Source organism: Canis lupus, chromosome 16 (genome assembly GCF_011100685.1).
Source record: "Canis lupus familiaris isolate Mischka breed German Shepherd chromosome 16, alternate assembly UU_Cfam_GSD_1.0, whole genome shotgun sequence".
NCBI classification, from domain to species: domain Eukaryota; kingdom Metazoa; phylum Chordata; class Mammalia; order Carnivora; family Canidae; genus Canis; species Canis lupus.
In genome coordinates, this window is record NC_049237.1 from 58,976,004 (window position 1) to 58,991,832 (window position 15,829).

General features: G+C 50.7%; 1 protein-coding gene across 1 annotated transcript in view; it reads left to right on the forward strand.

The window, feature by feature from the left end:
* The window catches only part of CSMD1 (CUB and Sushi multiple domains 1), a 1,850,581-nt gene that overhangs the window by 1,502,284 nt on the left and 332,468 nt on the right, over positions 1-15,829 (forward strand). The window contains exons 22-25 of the mRNA XM_038560546.1: positions 1,139-1,327; positions 9,837-9,953; positions 12,133-12,348; positions 15,202-15,390. Of these exons, the coding sequence (XP_038416474.1) occupies positions 1,139-1,327; positions 9,837-9,953; positions 12,133-12,348; positions 15,202-15,390 (711 nt within the window). The remainder of the gene's footprint in view (positions 1-1,138; positions 1,328-9,836; positions 9,954-12,132; positions 12,349-15,201; positions 15,391-15,829) is intronic.

Here is a 15,829-nt window from a genome sequence, read left to right on the forward strand (position 1 = left end):
AGAGAGTTGTGTATAGCTATGGCTAAGTCTTTTTTATATTTCTTTGTTTTTTTTTAATTTATTTTTTATTGGTGTCTTATTTGCCAACATATAGCATAACATCCAGTGCTCATCCCATCAAGTGCCCCCCTCAGGGCCCGTTACCCAGTCACCCCCACCACCCGCCCACCTCCCCTTCCACCACCCCTCGTTCGTTTCCCAGACTTAGGAGTCTCTCATGTTCTGTTTCCCTCCCTGATATTTCCCACTCATTTTTCCTCCTTTCCCCTATAATTGCTTTCACTATTTCTTATATTCCCAAAGGAATGAGACCATATAATGTTTGTCCTTCTCCGATTGACTTATTTCACTCAGCATCATACCCTCCAGGTCCATCCACGTATTTCTTTGAATACATAAACGTCACCATGACATCTTCTTCTCCTATTCCGACTTTCCTTATCTCTCCAAATGTATATTCTAAAAATAAAGAGAAATCTCAGAGACAGAGAAAAGAAACTCTTATAATGACATGATCATAATTACTTGACTTTTTATAGCACTATACTTTTTAGCATCTTTTAGCATAGGCTAATTGTAGCCATCCCGAAAGTGGCTGACTTAAGAGCAAATTCGAAAAAAAAAAAAAATACATGGATGTATAGAATGCAATTTTAGAAAATCAAATCCAGCGCAGTTTTAACTTGCATTATATGTGTACAGACTTGGGCGCATGTGTGCATGTCTATGAAAGTTGAAGTGTGAGTGCCAAAATCCATCTGGAACATAAAATGTAATGAGAAGGGAGAGTGGAGGGCTAGAGATAAAAAGCAGGAAAATACAGGCTTCATTTAATACAGTTCATTGGTTTTCAGACTCTTAAGAGAAGTAAAATTCACATATCAAGGCATTATTCAAGTTTGTACTGATTACATGTCATCTGGTAAATAGTTAACAATGTACATCTCTCTACAGAAAAACAGATACGTGAAAACGTATTGGGTTTTGTTTTGTTTTACATTAAAGGATTGTTGGATTCACTTGAATAAATTCCCAGGTCGGATAATATCTCAGAATATTTTATATGTATATGGGACAAATAATTTTTCTATAAACCGGAAGAGTTCCCTATGTAATGTACTTTTTTCTGCGCATGCAGGTGTGACTCTAGAGTCGGATTCCTGCCTTGACCCAGGAATCCCTGTGAATGGCCATCGACATGGCAGCAATTTCGGCATCAGGTCTACGGTGACTTTCAGCTGTGACCCAGGCTACACACTCAGTGATGATGAGCCCCTTATCTGTGAGAGGAACCACCAGTGGAACCATGCATTGCCCAGCTGTGATGGTAGGTGGAGGTCCACGAAGCAGGGAATCATAAGGAAATGTAGAGATGTGGAAATAGACAAACTCTCTGGGTGGTATATGTTGTATTTTACGGGGCAGTAGGATATGAAAAGTTGTACACCTTAAAAATATGTCCATCTAATGCTTGAAGTTTACCTAGCACATTTTTCTATGAGGTGGAGCCTCTGTTTAGAATGCAACATGAATAAACTACGGGCCAGCCTTCAACTTTGTCCCCAGACACGGAAACTTCCAGAGCTTAGTTATGCACACGCTCTTCCACTTGGCATTCGTTGAAAATAGCACGTGAAGCAGGGTAGTGAGTATGCGTGTTCTACGTCGTCAGACCTGGCTTTCCTCCGAACCAGGTCCCAGCATCCAGCAACTGCCTGGAGGTCTGAGCTCCCACCTCTGGTGGACCGCTCTCCCTGGAGGACGGGGAAATACTTTCTCAGGAGATCCCCGAGTGGCTTCTTGGTTCTATCAGCCACTGCCCCTGCCCCGTCCAGATTGGCCTTGGAGGTCTCAAAGCAAACACCATTCTTGATGATCACGTGACTCTACCTCTCAACCTGACACTATGCAGCGTATAGTCACTATGACCAGAGACACATATATGTTGCTCGTGTCCATTTGCAAACTAAGTGAGGGATTTGTCCTTTGGCCATGAATATAACCATACTATAAAATTGTTTCCATGAAAAAAATAACATTTTCCCAATAATATTTTTTCAACAATGTTATAATGTGGTTGTTATTTATGGCTTACAGAGAACCCCAAGATTAATTTATCTATAGAAAACATCACATTTAATAGCAAACTGCTATAAAAAGTCCCATGAAAGTCAAGAACAGAACAACTTTCTCAGTATCAAAAAATATTACTTTATGTTATGCAGAAGGTCGTTTTTTAAATATTTTATTTAAATTCAACTTGCCATAAATAAATAAATAAATAAATAAATAAATAAATTCAATTTGCCAACATAGAGTATAACACCCAGTGCTCATCTCATCATGTTATGTGGAAGATGCTGACTCATGCAATAATTTAAGAAAATTATATAAATTATAAATATTATAAAGAGAGGACAGTCGGTTTTGGGCAGTGCTAGTAGAGCCTACATTCAGGATAAACCTAAATCAGTGGATTTCCACAAAGGATACGGCATATTAGAAGTATAATATCTATATACACAAAAACTTTCAGGAATACATCTAATAGGAGATAATGCAGGCTTATCTTTTTTTTCTTTTTGAGGCTTATCTTAAAAGAATTTCAAAGTTCATGATAGAATATAAAATAATATCCTAATAAATGTGAATACTTAGTACATTTCTAGATGGTGGGAATGAAATTTAAATATACAAATTTTCTACAAATAGAGTTTTAATTTCAATAAAGTCTAAAAATAATTTATATTTTGAATATCAAGTCATAAACATGTTAAAAATTGATCTGGAAGACGAGGGCCTCTGAATAGAAATAAATATTTTTAAGAATGATAAGAAACATATCTATATGGGATCAAAGCATCCCCAAAATTACCTTTAATTAAAATAACATGAAGTCAGTGCAAAAACTCTCAGATTGAAAAAAAAAAAAAAAAAAAAAAAAAACAACTCTCAGATTGGTGATGTCACGTAGGGATTCCAGTAACAAACCAGCGCCTGTGCAGGAGCCTAATTTGTCAAAGTTATTCCAGATCCGTGGGGAGGGATGACTTGATTCATAAATGATGTTGGTCCACTTGGATATTTGGACACAATCAATGGAAAACAGTGACAGATGTCACTAGATGCAGATTAAAATTTCTATGATTTAAGAAGCCAGAGGTAAAGTGTCTGCCTGCAGAAGATAATTGCTCAGCCTAAATGACACGATAAATGACTCTAAATCATATTATCGTACAGATGGATAGAGGGGAACAGCGACACACACGAGACACCGGATCCATGGGGAGGACACACGCGGGCTAGTCCAGAGGGAGACGAGGTCCGTCGGCACTTTGGGGTGTGTCCCCTCGGACGCGGACCTGGGAAAGGCACATAAAACAGAGGAATTCCTCTCTCCTGCTGGGTTTACCAAAAAGTAGGAAGGTCTGTGGGATCACAGAGCTGCCTGTCTGTTCTGCTCTGTGGCTGCACCTTGAGAGGACGCACTCGTTTTGGAGGAAAGAGATAGCGAGTCACAGGACAACGCGGGGTCATGTGCGAGCATTTGCGTGTATGTAGCGATAGGCACGTTCCCAGTATTTTGTAAAACATGACTGAGAACCGTCTTTCTACCACGGAGACCCCAATACTCTCCCGTGCGGAGACTGGCAGGCCGTAGGGAGGGGAAACGGAGACTTTCCATTTTTATCTCTACATTTTTCTGGCCTTAGGTGAATTTTTATCGTCATGTTTTATTTCTGTAATTGGAACTCTGATAATGAGAAAAATATGTAAAACTTACCCACCTGGTTAAATAAACAGTGTCAGAAGGATACTAGCTTCTGGACTCATTAAGATTTTGTAAAATCTGAGAATATCCTAAATAGTATGCAAAAATACTTAACTTTATTTGTAGAGTTCTTTATTGGCAATAATTGTAACGGGGACACTGAGTGTGATAAGGGTCCATCCCTCCAAGTCCTTAGCTGTTATTCATGCATAACTGAACATCAATCAAAAATATTGATGAAATCACTTAATCCAAAATTTGCAACAGGTTAATCATAGAAGTGATTTTATTGGGAGAGTTACCTGACAAGCAAACACATGACTTTACTGGGCGCCGCTGTGCAAGTTTAATATCGTGTTTTTATTTGGGGGCTAAAGCTGAGAATGGAGTTTGGAAGTGGAGCCTAGAGAAGCTGCTCCCTGGTTTCCATCCTCGTGTGGGGTGGCTCGGGCGAGCGGCTGCTACCGCAGGGCCTCTCAAGTTCTGCTGACTTTTCCGGCGGAGCTGGGAAGACTGAAAGGCTGCGGGCTCTGATGGTGATCTGAACTCGGTGATCAAGCGCCTGTTCATTATAGGAAAGTACACGACAGCCGTCCAGTTAACCGGGCTGGATCTGGCAAAGAAAACTGACGTAGGCGAGCAAGACCTGCCCTGACCCGGCTGAGACCTGGGGTTCCCACTGGAAGCCGGAGCCTTCTCCAGAGAGAGCGGGGTCCTGGCCTGTACCCCTGATTCAGTGGTGCTCGGACGACTCCCGCCACTTCGCTCATGGGATGGTCCCGTATCTGACCCAGGCCGACAGCCGGGGCCGCCTCCTCCGTCCACGTCTTGCCCTCCTCGTCCCGAGGCAAAGCCAGGCAGGACTTGGCCCCTGAGTGTCCCTGCGCCCTGCACTGCCCTGCGCCCCTGCCCCAGGACCCGGAGACGCTGCACCTGGAATCACGCCAGGCCACTAGCATTATTGACCTTTTAAACACCCGTTTCTCCGGGTACGTGGGTCAGTCGCGGTCAGTCGCGGGCGGCTCCCCACAGCCCTCTGCAGTCTGCCGCAGCCCGTGGGGCTGCCGTGACCCGGTGCCAGGGCTAGGCGTACTTCTCACCGTTCCGGATGATGGCCGTTGAGGTTGGAGGGACCTCATGATGACTTGTCGTGAGACCCGTCCTAGGCTGCAGACGACGTGTCGTCTCACGGTGGAAGGGCCAAGGGCACTGCGCGGGCCCCGTTTAGAAGAGCAGGAATCAGCCCTGAGGAGCTGCTCGCGGCACAGAGGCCCACCTCCCGGCACCATCGCGGGGGGCATCAGGGATGCAGCATGAGTTTTGGGGGGACCCCAACTTTCCAGTCGTGGCCTATGCCTCAACATCCACCTCATCATTCAATACAGTCTCCTCAGATGCATTTGAAGGTCATGGGGACAGGAGTTGAAGGACTCACGTCAAATAGAGCCCTCGAGCTGGGAGTCCCGCGATGAGTAGAATAACCCAAAGCGGCCAACCTGCGAAGAGGCGCCTGGGGAGCGGGAAGGAGCCCACAGGCATGACGGCACGTGCCGCACATTCCCGCGGGTCGGTGAAGTAGGGTGAGTGGAAAATGAGCACCATGCTCAGGAGGAAATGATCTGGAGAAAGGACGTGGGGTTAGATGGAGAAGGGCCTCCGGTTCTCTGCAAGGAACTGACATAGGAATGACAGCATGTGTCTGACATTTTCTGTAGAAAATAAAGCACATTAGATTCATGCATTTTGCCTCTTTTATCTTGTCCCAACTTAAAATTCACACACGTTTGAAATTTAACACTTGTAGGGGAATTTGTGACATAAGCTGTTTGCTTTGCTTTGGCTTCGCTGTTTCAGATAATAATGAATTTACGATAAAAGGCTATTAATAAATGTGCAAACATGGGGAGATGTTAGAGTTTGATAGAAGAGTTGTTTTTGCTGCATTTTCAAATCTTAAGCAATCTCTCTCTCTTTTTTTTAAATTAATTAATTTATTTTTTTCTAAAGCAATCTCTTAAACCCCCTGGGTTTTTATTGTGACAAACAAACATCAATAGGATATTTAAACCTTTAAAAATGCGTAGCTAAAAAAAAAAATAAATAAATAAATAAAAATAAATAAATAAAAATAAAATTGTGTAGCTATGGGAATGGAAGAAGAAATACAAATTAATTATAATATTTTATATCACCATGACAAAAAAAAACAAATTTTATCAGTATCTCTCCCAGCTCCGTAGCATCGCTTTATTTTTAGTATTCATGCCTTAGCAAATTCAAGTTTTAAAGAAATCATGTGAACATTCAAGTAAACTGTCGCCTTTATATTTGGTGAAAGACGAGTACGAGGAAAAAAATCCTTGTAAATATTTCATTCAATAAATATCTCGTTGTTGACCCTTTCCACAAGCATACTTTGGAAGACGACTATATTTGCAGCCACACAGTGGAGGAGTTTATCCTCTAGCAGCCTAGAGACCCGAAAGACCGATTTTTACTTATTTTTCAAATCAGCCGGTGAAATAGTGTCTTATTAGGCACCAGGAGAGCGCTTGAGAACGGAGAGGGGGCAAAGATCGTAGTTACAGTTTGGAAACTTGGAAGTCTCGGGAGGCAGATTTCGAGATGCGCCTTGAAGGACGGGGTCGAGAGGAAGGACGAGTCCAGGAGGGTGAGAGGAAGGCCTGGGACTGGGGGCAGGAAGTCAGTCGCTGCGGATGGACGCAAGGTCCCGGCTCGTGCACAGGCCTGCGTGCTAGTCCTGCGGCACGGACCCGATTCCACCGGCGGGATTCAACCCGGGGGCACCACGGCCCACGGGGCCCGGAGCTTCCTGTGACGAAAAGCCGAGGACCAGGGCAGGGCTTGGAATGCAGGCTGCGCTCACGGAGCAGCTCTCAGCCATCCTCCCTTCTATTGGTAGGGATTTTTTTCCACGTAAAATGTATTTAGGGGAACAAAAGTATCAGTAAATACGGATGCATGAACGAGGGAAGGGATAAAATCAGCGACTCTGCATGACGTGGAGCGTCCATGGATAAACGGAAATAGGATGTGACCCCGTTAGGTTTTTGCGTTAAGCAGGACTTTAGTAGCGGCTTAAAGCAAACCAGAAAAATGGAGAAAAAGAAAAGACAAACGCCTCGGGCAGGATGCTGCGGGCTCCCACCGTTAACCTGCTCATGGGAGAGGCAGGAGGACGGGGCCGGAGCATAAGTCGGGGTGGAGACCCGCAGCTCCGGGACGGAGGCACCTGAGGGCCGGGAGGGCCTCGATGAAGACAGGGCCACCCAGCAGGCCGCGTCCGGCAGGGGCGGGGGGGCAGCGTGACTCACCTGTGCCTTTGAGGTCCGTCAACGTCAGCGTCGTCGTGGGAGCTGGCGCCCTGGGAACCCCAGAAGGCCTCCAGGAGAGCGCGGCCTCCTGGCCCCGACGCCCCCAGCGCTGTCACCCCCGGAACAATACCCACTTCTCCTGCACGCGGGGCTACACGAGTGGCCAACGTGGGAGCCAGGCCTTGGGGCTGCGGAGCCGCCGCCTGCACCTGGAGCATCGCAGGCCCGTGGCCGGGGTCCGGCAGGAGAGGCCGAGGACGGGTGCCAGGGGGACATCGCCTGCGGGGCCTGTGGGCTCAGGCTGCGGCGCGCCCCCGTCCCTGTATGTGTCCTGGGGGCCCACGTCCTGGGGGCCCACGTCCTGGGGGCCCATGTCCTGGGGGCCAGGCGAGTGGCCGTTGGGCACCCCAGCAGCCGCCCGGACCCCCCTCACCTGCACCACCTGCAAATTCTGAGAACGGGCCACGACTCCCAGCCCAGGATGGGTCGTGCTCAGGAGCCTCACAGATCACGTGCCTCTCCCCAGCCCATAAACTGGGGGCAGGGGCCGTGGTCGGGCAGCTCAGCGTTGGGGCCCCGGGAACCGGAGGCCTGGCAGGGCTGCAGCAGGTGCCGCAGGAGGCGGACAAGGACGGGGCCTGGATGGGTGGGTGGCCCGAGCAGGGGCCCCAGGACCGCGGCCCTGCACCTGCCCCTCCTCCACCCAGACGCCTCCCGGTGGTGTCTCTGGCCCTCGGCGCGGAGAAGGCGACATAAACAGTGTAATTCGAGGAGCCGTGACCCTAAGGACAGCAGACCTAAGAGTTTGCCGTGGTTTTGGTAGCCACCCAGAAGGGACCCCACGGGTAGGACACCGACGATTGTCGCTCACGTCACACGCAGGCGTGTCTGCGGCTCCTCAGAGGGGCTCGCTCGTGTCTGTGTGGACGTGGTCGGCGACCCCGGGGGCAGGAAAAGCGAAGTCAGGCCTCCTCCCTTACTGTCTGCCCTCTTCCAGCTCGGGCCAGGGCCCCGGGCCGTGCTCCGCACATCAAACTCCTTTCCCTAAAAATAGGAGAAAAAGCAGCACGCTGTGCGGGTGACGCTGCTCCTCGGGCCGTGAGCCTTGGGGACCTGGCCGAGGTCGCTACTGGCGGGAGGCCCTGCTCTGGGCAGGTCCCTGCGGGCATCCGGCGCCCCTCCCGGCCGCAAGCGCCCGTCCCAGGCACGCCCCAACCCCATGCAGCTCGGAGGCATCCTATTCTTTCCCTGTTTCTTGGCCTCGGGGCGTGCCTCGCCCTCCAGCATCACGTGCAGTCTGCTCTTCTCACGACTGGGGGCACGTGGCCTCTTCAGCCGGAACGGCGACTCCGCGAGGACGAGGAGCTTGGTCTGTCCGCGCGTCATGTCTAGCGCCGAGGGCAGCGTCCGTCGGATGAGTGAATTCCCGATGTTACAGCAATAGCACCGCCCTCATAATGAGACGTAGAGTCCGGGTAATTTGAAGATGTGAAAAATCTTACGTCGTTAAAATATCCTGGAACTCACTGTTTTGCTGATTTTTTTTTTTTTTTGGTATGACTCTTCCCATTCGGTCGGCACAAAGAGATCATCCGTTCCCTAAAACCCCAGATGACTGAGCACGAGGGGAAGTATCTCATCTTTCAACCGAATTAGCCGAGTGTTCTGCAAATATTCCTCATGGAACCGGCTTTCGGGAGACACGGTTCGGGACGTGCGTATTAGTAAGAAAGGTTATTCCAGGTGTGAGCCGCCGAGGGATGCGCTCACCTCGGCCAAGGGGGAAGCGGGGATGCGCGTGTGCACACAGGCCGTGCTTCACAGACGACGCAGCCCGTGTGACCTGCGCCCCCCGACGTCTCCACTTCCCGCTCGAGATCCTCTGTGACTTTTCCTCCTACTTCACAGCTGAGTCTGCAAGACACACCGAGCGGGCCAGGCTGCGTTGATGAGGATTGAATCCCTCTGAGGAGCTGCCCGGATCAGCAGCTGCAAAACATGCAAACCTGCCCCGCTTCTGACGCCGCAACCGTGTTAAGTCAGTGTTGTCTACACCGACAGCTCCAGCAGGACGTGTGTGGGTGGGTGTGCGGAGGGACGGGGCACAGGTTTGTTATATGGAGTTGCCCGGCCTCGTGCTGGAGGCTCTAAGCCCCAGGACCTGCGCTGCACAAGCTGGGAGAGGGGAGCCGACCGGGTAAGATCGAGTCTGAGGGCTGAGGGCCCAGGCCCGGAAAGAGCCCGTGTTTCAGCTCAAGGGTCATCAGGCAAGGAGAGCTCCAGCTCCTTTGGGGACGGTTCAGCCTTTTTTGTTCGAGTCAAGCCTTCAACTGATTGGGCAAGGCCCACCCACCCCGGGGAGAGCCGAGCGCTCGCACAACCTCGTGCAGGGGCGGCCTCACAGAAATGCCTGGGAACCCACGGTCCCGTTACGTCGCCACCGACCCCCCTGCCCCAGCTTACCTGGCGTTCCTACCTGACTCGGGGTTATTCCTCTAGGTCTTCTACTGTTTACAACACCTTCCGAGGGCATTGAAATCACAAGTAAAATAAAGTTTCAGCTTCGTTTTAGTCTCATAGACGTGGTTTTTGGTACTCTTTCCGTCCTTGTGCAAAGTTAATGCCCCTTTAAAGGTATTTTATAGTTGTAATGATTATGGAGATCTGATACTAGAGTAATCATTTTCCTTATTATTTTGTTTTTTATTTTTTTTCCTTATTATTTTAAGCCCTTTGTGGAGGTTACATCCACGGGAAGAGCGGGACAGTCCTTTCTCCTGGGTTTCCGGATTTTTACCCCAACTCTCTAAACTGTACGTGGACCATCGAGGTGTCTCATGGAAAAGGTAAGATACGACATGGACTTTACACGTGCAGGAAAACTAACAAGGTGCAGACACGAGAACAGAACAAATAAGTATCCACACGTGAACAAATGGATAACTAATTTCTTCACATTTATCTGGATTTTGATGTCTTATATTACCTTAGAAGAAAAATGACCCAGAGTGATTGATGCTACTGTAAAAGTAGATTCCGTTTTACTTTCTATCAGGTAACTTGTATTCGTGCAGGTGAACGCATGCTTGGAAAGTAGGTGTGACGGTAAAGAAAAGAGGCACAGGAAATAAAACACAAATACCAGTTAAATCAAAGGGAGTAAGAAATTATCTAGACTTCTTTTTCTATGATGATAAATCTAGGATAACTTTATTAATTAGTTTATTTTTAAATATTTATTTATTCATAGACAGAGAGAGAGAGGCAGAGACCCAGGCAGAGGGAGAAGCAGGCTCCATGCAGGGAGCCTAATGCGGGACTCGATCCCGGGACCCCAGGGTCACGCCCTGGGCTGACGGCAGGTGCTAAACGGCTGAGCCACCCGGGCTGCCCTGATAACATTCTTTAAATATTCTATTTATTTATTTGAGAGCAAGAGAGTGTGAGCATAAGCAGGGGGAGGGAGAGGGAGAAGCAGGCTCCCTGCTGAGCAGGGACCCCGATGCGGGACTCGCCCCCAGGACCGGGATCATGACCTGAGCCCAAGGCAGACGCTCAACCCACTGAGCCACCCGGGCGCCCCCGGGGTAACATCCTGTCCTTGTGCTGTGTTCTAACTCTACTCAGTATTATTGTACATAATAAATCATTGATCTTCATAAAATCTACTGATGACTGGCGGAGATTTCATTATCTTCATTTTACAGATAAATATACTGAAGGCCAGGAAAATTTGTGATTTGTGTACAAAATGTAGTTATAAATCCTGAATTTAGGACTGTACCCCGGTCTCCCTTGTAGGACCAATCTTGTCATTTTTAAGGAGATTGTATGAAATATTAATTGCACAGATACCAGGGAGACATTGTCTTCACACTTTAAATTTGAATACAACTTGGTATTAAATTGACATATTTGATTTTATAGCCTGTATTACGTCATGCTGACATGTATTTTGATTGCATGTTAAGAATTTCCTTGGGGGAAAAAAAAAGAGGCGCCCGGGTGGCTCAGTGTTTGAGCGTCTGCCTGCAGCCCAGGGCGTGACCCCGGGGTCCCGGGATCGAGTCCTGCATCGGGCTCCCTGCGTGGAGCCTGCTTCTCCCTCTGCCTGGGTCTCTGCCTCTCTCTCTGTGTCTCTCATGAATAAATAAATAAAATCTTTTAAAAAATTAAAAAAAAAAAGAATTTCCTTGGGGTGCCTGCGTGGCTCAGTCAGTTAAGCATCTCACTCTTGATTCTGGGTCAGGTCAGGATCTCAGGGTGTTGGGATTGAGCCCCACGTCAGGCTCCGTGCTGGGTGTGGAGTCTGTTGAAGACTCTCTCTCTCCTCTTAAAAAAATTAAAAAAAAAAAAAGAAAAGAATTTCCTTGAAGGAAATTGAGAATAAGCAGGAAACAAATTGTGAGTGACCAAGAAATTGTCATCATAAAAACTAGTATTTTTATGTAAAAGGAGCTGTCTGTAGGCATTTTACTGCTTTTGCTCTGGAATCCAGGAATCCATTAGTAGTCGGTGTGGTTTATGTGTAAGGGGAACGTAAAACCAGGATTTCCAAGAATTCTTCCCTCGGCTGTACACGTTTATATGCCAGAGCTCCAACGTAAGGTTTCGTCCAGGACACGCGTCAAATGGAAATGCAAACCTCACGCAGCCCTTTATTCCTCTCGGGCGAATGCCTTCCCAGCGACCTTCCCGGGACGCGTCCTCGCCCGTCCGTGTCTGATGCGGTTCCCCACGCGGTTCCCGCACCCCCGTGTCTAGCCTCCGCCTGCACCCGCACGCTCGTGCACTTTGACCCCTCTGACTACTCCTATTTCTTTCCACTACTTATACCCTTTCCTTTCTAGATACGCTCTTTCTATTCATTCTCTGCATCTTCCTTTGAAACTTCAAAGTGAAGTTTGCAGATAACGATCACATTTTGATTCAAGAGTCCCGGGTCTCTAAGCCCGGGAGACACCCTCCCCCCCATCCACCCGCCCCCGCCGTTGCCTGACGTCTGCCCACCCTCGTGCCCCCCAGGAGTTCAGATGACCTTTCACACCTTCCACCTCGAGAGCTCCCACGACTACCTGCTGATCACGGAGGACGGCAGCTTCACGGAGCCCGTGGCCAGGCTCACCGGCTCGGTCCTGCCGCACACCATCAAGGCGGGCTTGTTCGGGAACTTCACGGCCCAGCTTCGGTTCATATCGGACTTTTCCATCTCCTACGAGGGCTTCAACATCACCTTTTCAGGTACGTCGCGCCCTCCTGTCACTGGTCTCCGGGGGCAGGGGTGGGACCGTGTGCGTGAGCGTGGGGGCGGGCGTGTGCGCGTGTGCACGTGTGTGGTTACAGGTGAGCGCCCGAGCCGGGCAGGCCCTGGCCAACCTGGAAGAAGGACGCGAGGACATCGTCGATAACGTATCACCACGTTCTCCCGAAAAGCCCTTTGCGCTCGCTTCTCATCAAGCCCTTCAAAACCTCCGGGCGAAGGGGCCTCCCCAGGAGACGGGGCCAGGATAAGCCGCCATCTGAGCGTCCGGGCCCTGCCCTCCAGCCGAGGCCGGCTCGCCTCGAGGACCACATGCTCAGTGAGCAAGACTAGAGGACGGTGGGCACGCGCCTGAGGGTGAGCGTCCGTTTGCTTTATTTAATGCTTCGCACACAGGCGAAGCCGCCCCGCAAGCCCTGTCACGTGTTTGCTGATGATCTGCACCCAGTCCTCGCCCAGGGTCCCTGCTGCCTCACGCAGACGGCGTCCTAGGGATGGGGCCGTGTCCTGAGAGACAAGCGGGGTCCCATGCGCTGAACAACAGGGCAAGCCCGCCATCGGCTTGATGGCATGAGCCGCGGTCGGCGAGGAGCTGCTGGGCGGGCCGGAGCCAACGCACATGCGGCCCCGCGCCCCAGAGGGCCTCCTGCTCTGCGGCTCCGGCTGCGGCTCCGCGGCTGCAAGCAGCTGCATCAGTGCACCTTCGTGCTTAGGAAGCCTGGGGACGGCGACTGTCCTTCCTCCTCCTCTAAGCCCGGAGCTGATGCCGCTCCCTAAGGTCGTCCCGAGCCCCACCGTCGCCCGTGATGTCTCCTACTTCGAAGCTCCCGTCAATTCCCTAAGAACTTTTGATGCCACTTCCAAGATGCTTCGTCACCATGCAGGACTCTAACTTGTCTCGTGTCGTGACGCTAAAACCCAAGGCCAAAGGGCTTCTCTGCCTCCCACCCTTACGTCAGCGGCAGGTGCGTTCCCGTGTCGTTACGTAGTAGGGGACGGTGAGCTGATCACTCCTCACTATGGCAGGACCGTTCCCAACGTGGGCACCGAAATGCGGTCTTATAGGGAAAGATTTCCCGGGGATTTTAAGACGCTCCGACCTCCCCGTAATTAGGGCTTTCACACTCCCCGTAATTAGGCCCGATCGCCGTTTATCTGTATCCGACTTTGTTGATCTTTCCTGGCATTTCACTACGTTAGCGGAGCTCTTGGGACGAGCCCAGACAGCTCGATTTCTTGGAAATCTGCCATAATCAGGCGTAATCGTGAACCGTGCGGCGGAGACCTGAATGCTCCTGACACTCAGGTCCAGCTCCCCAGGTTCTTCCCTGGCGGGTCTGGGCTGCAGCCACCCTGAGGCAGTCGCCCCCTCTGTTCCCACTTTGGTCAAGATCCACGATGCACGTGCGCGGCCCCTTCCCCGGACACCTCTCGGGACCCGGCGGCGCTGCCACCAGCGTCCAATGCTCCGGCTCGGAGCTGACGAGGAGCCCGCGCACCACCCGGGGTCAGAAAGCCGCGCTAGGGCCGACGCCTCCTCCTCGCACAAACTCCCTAAACAAGCAAGCGAGTGGAACAGCAGCAGGAAACACAGAAGCCGCCTCTCCGGGGCTTTGCAGCCCCTTGGATCAGTCACTACATGTTTTAAAACCTCGGGGCTCCGGGGTGAAGCGTCCCAGTCTCCACCTCAGCTCCAGGCTCTGTCTGAGGGTCCGGAGCTCAAGGGCCGTGTTGGGCTCCTCGCTGGACGTGCAGCCGACCTGCACAAATCACAGCGACAAAAACCCTTTAAACGTCAAAAGGCAATGAGGTGCCCGGGTTTGAATGTGTGGGACAATTCGTTCGCACACAGCAGGTGGAGGAGGATCTGTAAGGCCGCTGAGGAGTCACGTGGCCTAGCCTGCCGTCCACGCGGGCGTCCCCAGCCCCGGGATTGCAGAGCCAGGACCTCAGTAAACGTGCTCCTGAGATGTGCTGAGCAAGAGTTTCATTTGCAAGGATTTTGCCTTGAAACCCGGCTGCCAACAATCGCCAGCGCCCCCCCCCCCCATACAAGGGAGTTTATTCTTTTAAGTGTCCAAATAAGTGGCGAATTTATTATGCAGATGAAGCTGACTCCCTCCTGGGGACTCCTGGGATGTGAGCACCGACTCCGAGGGCTTTCACCTCGGCCTCTTCTCCTGGCCTGGCTTACCTCCGTCGCTTCCACTAGGGTCTGGTGAAGCGGCATTTGCCACCGTGTGTCCCAGTGGCACCTCTGCCGATGCTCAGGGGGCCTTGGGGGCCGTGTGGGGAGGAGCCGCAGGTGCACCCCGGGTGCACGTGGGGCCCCGCTCCGCCCCAGGGACCAGCTGCCAGGGCCTCGTGGTGCATGCTCGGTTCGCCCAGGGCCCCCTTCCTTTACCTTTAGCAGCAAAACAGTTCCACACTGTTGGAGTTAGAGCCGTGAAACGCGTCATCTTATTTTAAGGTCGTGCATCTTATTATATATATAATATATATTAATATTATTAATATCATTAATGATATCAATATTATATATTGATTTATTTAACATAATTATATGTATTTATTATTATTTATTATATTGTATTATTTAATTATATTAAACTATAATTACAAATTATGCTACAAAATAATAGAATCCCTGCCATTCATCATGAGACAGCTTATAATACAAGGAAAAACGATCCACAGAACGGTTATGGAGGAGTTTGAAATATATATGTGTATTTTTTTTTCTAATAACTGCCATTTTTTTTTAAAATTCTTGTGAAATAGTATTTGAGTATTTACCCACTCCCGCCAATTTACTCTGTCTCTCCGTGTCTCAGAGTACGACCTGGAGCCCTGTGATGACCCTGGCGTCCCTGCCTTCAGCCGCAGAATCGGTTTCCACTTCGGAGTCGGGGACTCTCTGACTTTCTCCTGCTTCCCGGGGTATCGCTTAGAAGGTGCAAGCAAGCTTACGTGCCTGGGTGGGGGCCGTCGTGTGTGGAGTGCACCTCTGCCAAGGTGTGTGGGTAGGTGGTCACACGCTTTCATTTCATTCATCCAGCGGGGAGAGGGGTGGCGCGGCCAGTGCGAGGGCGGCGGGCACCCGGCCTGGGAGTGGGTCCCCAGCCCTTGAGCGCGGCGCCTCCTCCGGCCTCGAGCCCCGGCGGGGCCGCCCCGCAGCATGCGCCCGGCGTGTTTGGGAAGGACACATACATACACATAAAACGGCAGCTCGCCTGGGACGGAGGGAACGTGAAAGCCGGGAGCGGGCTGCTAACGTTAGCACAAGCGTGGGCCGTTGCGTGGCTGAGAAGCAGTGAGCGTGCCCCGGTGCGACAAGGGGGGGCCCTGTCGGCCGTCACTCAGGTCGGGGACCCGGTGGCTGCGGCCCGCGGGGAGGCCGGTGCTCGGCGGGGAATCCCAGGGGTCGTCACCCTGGGGACAACCAGGAATCCCCAGTGGGGA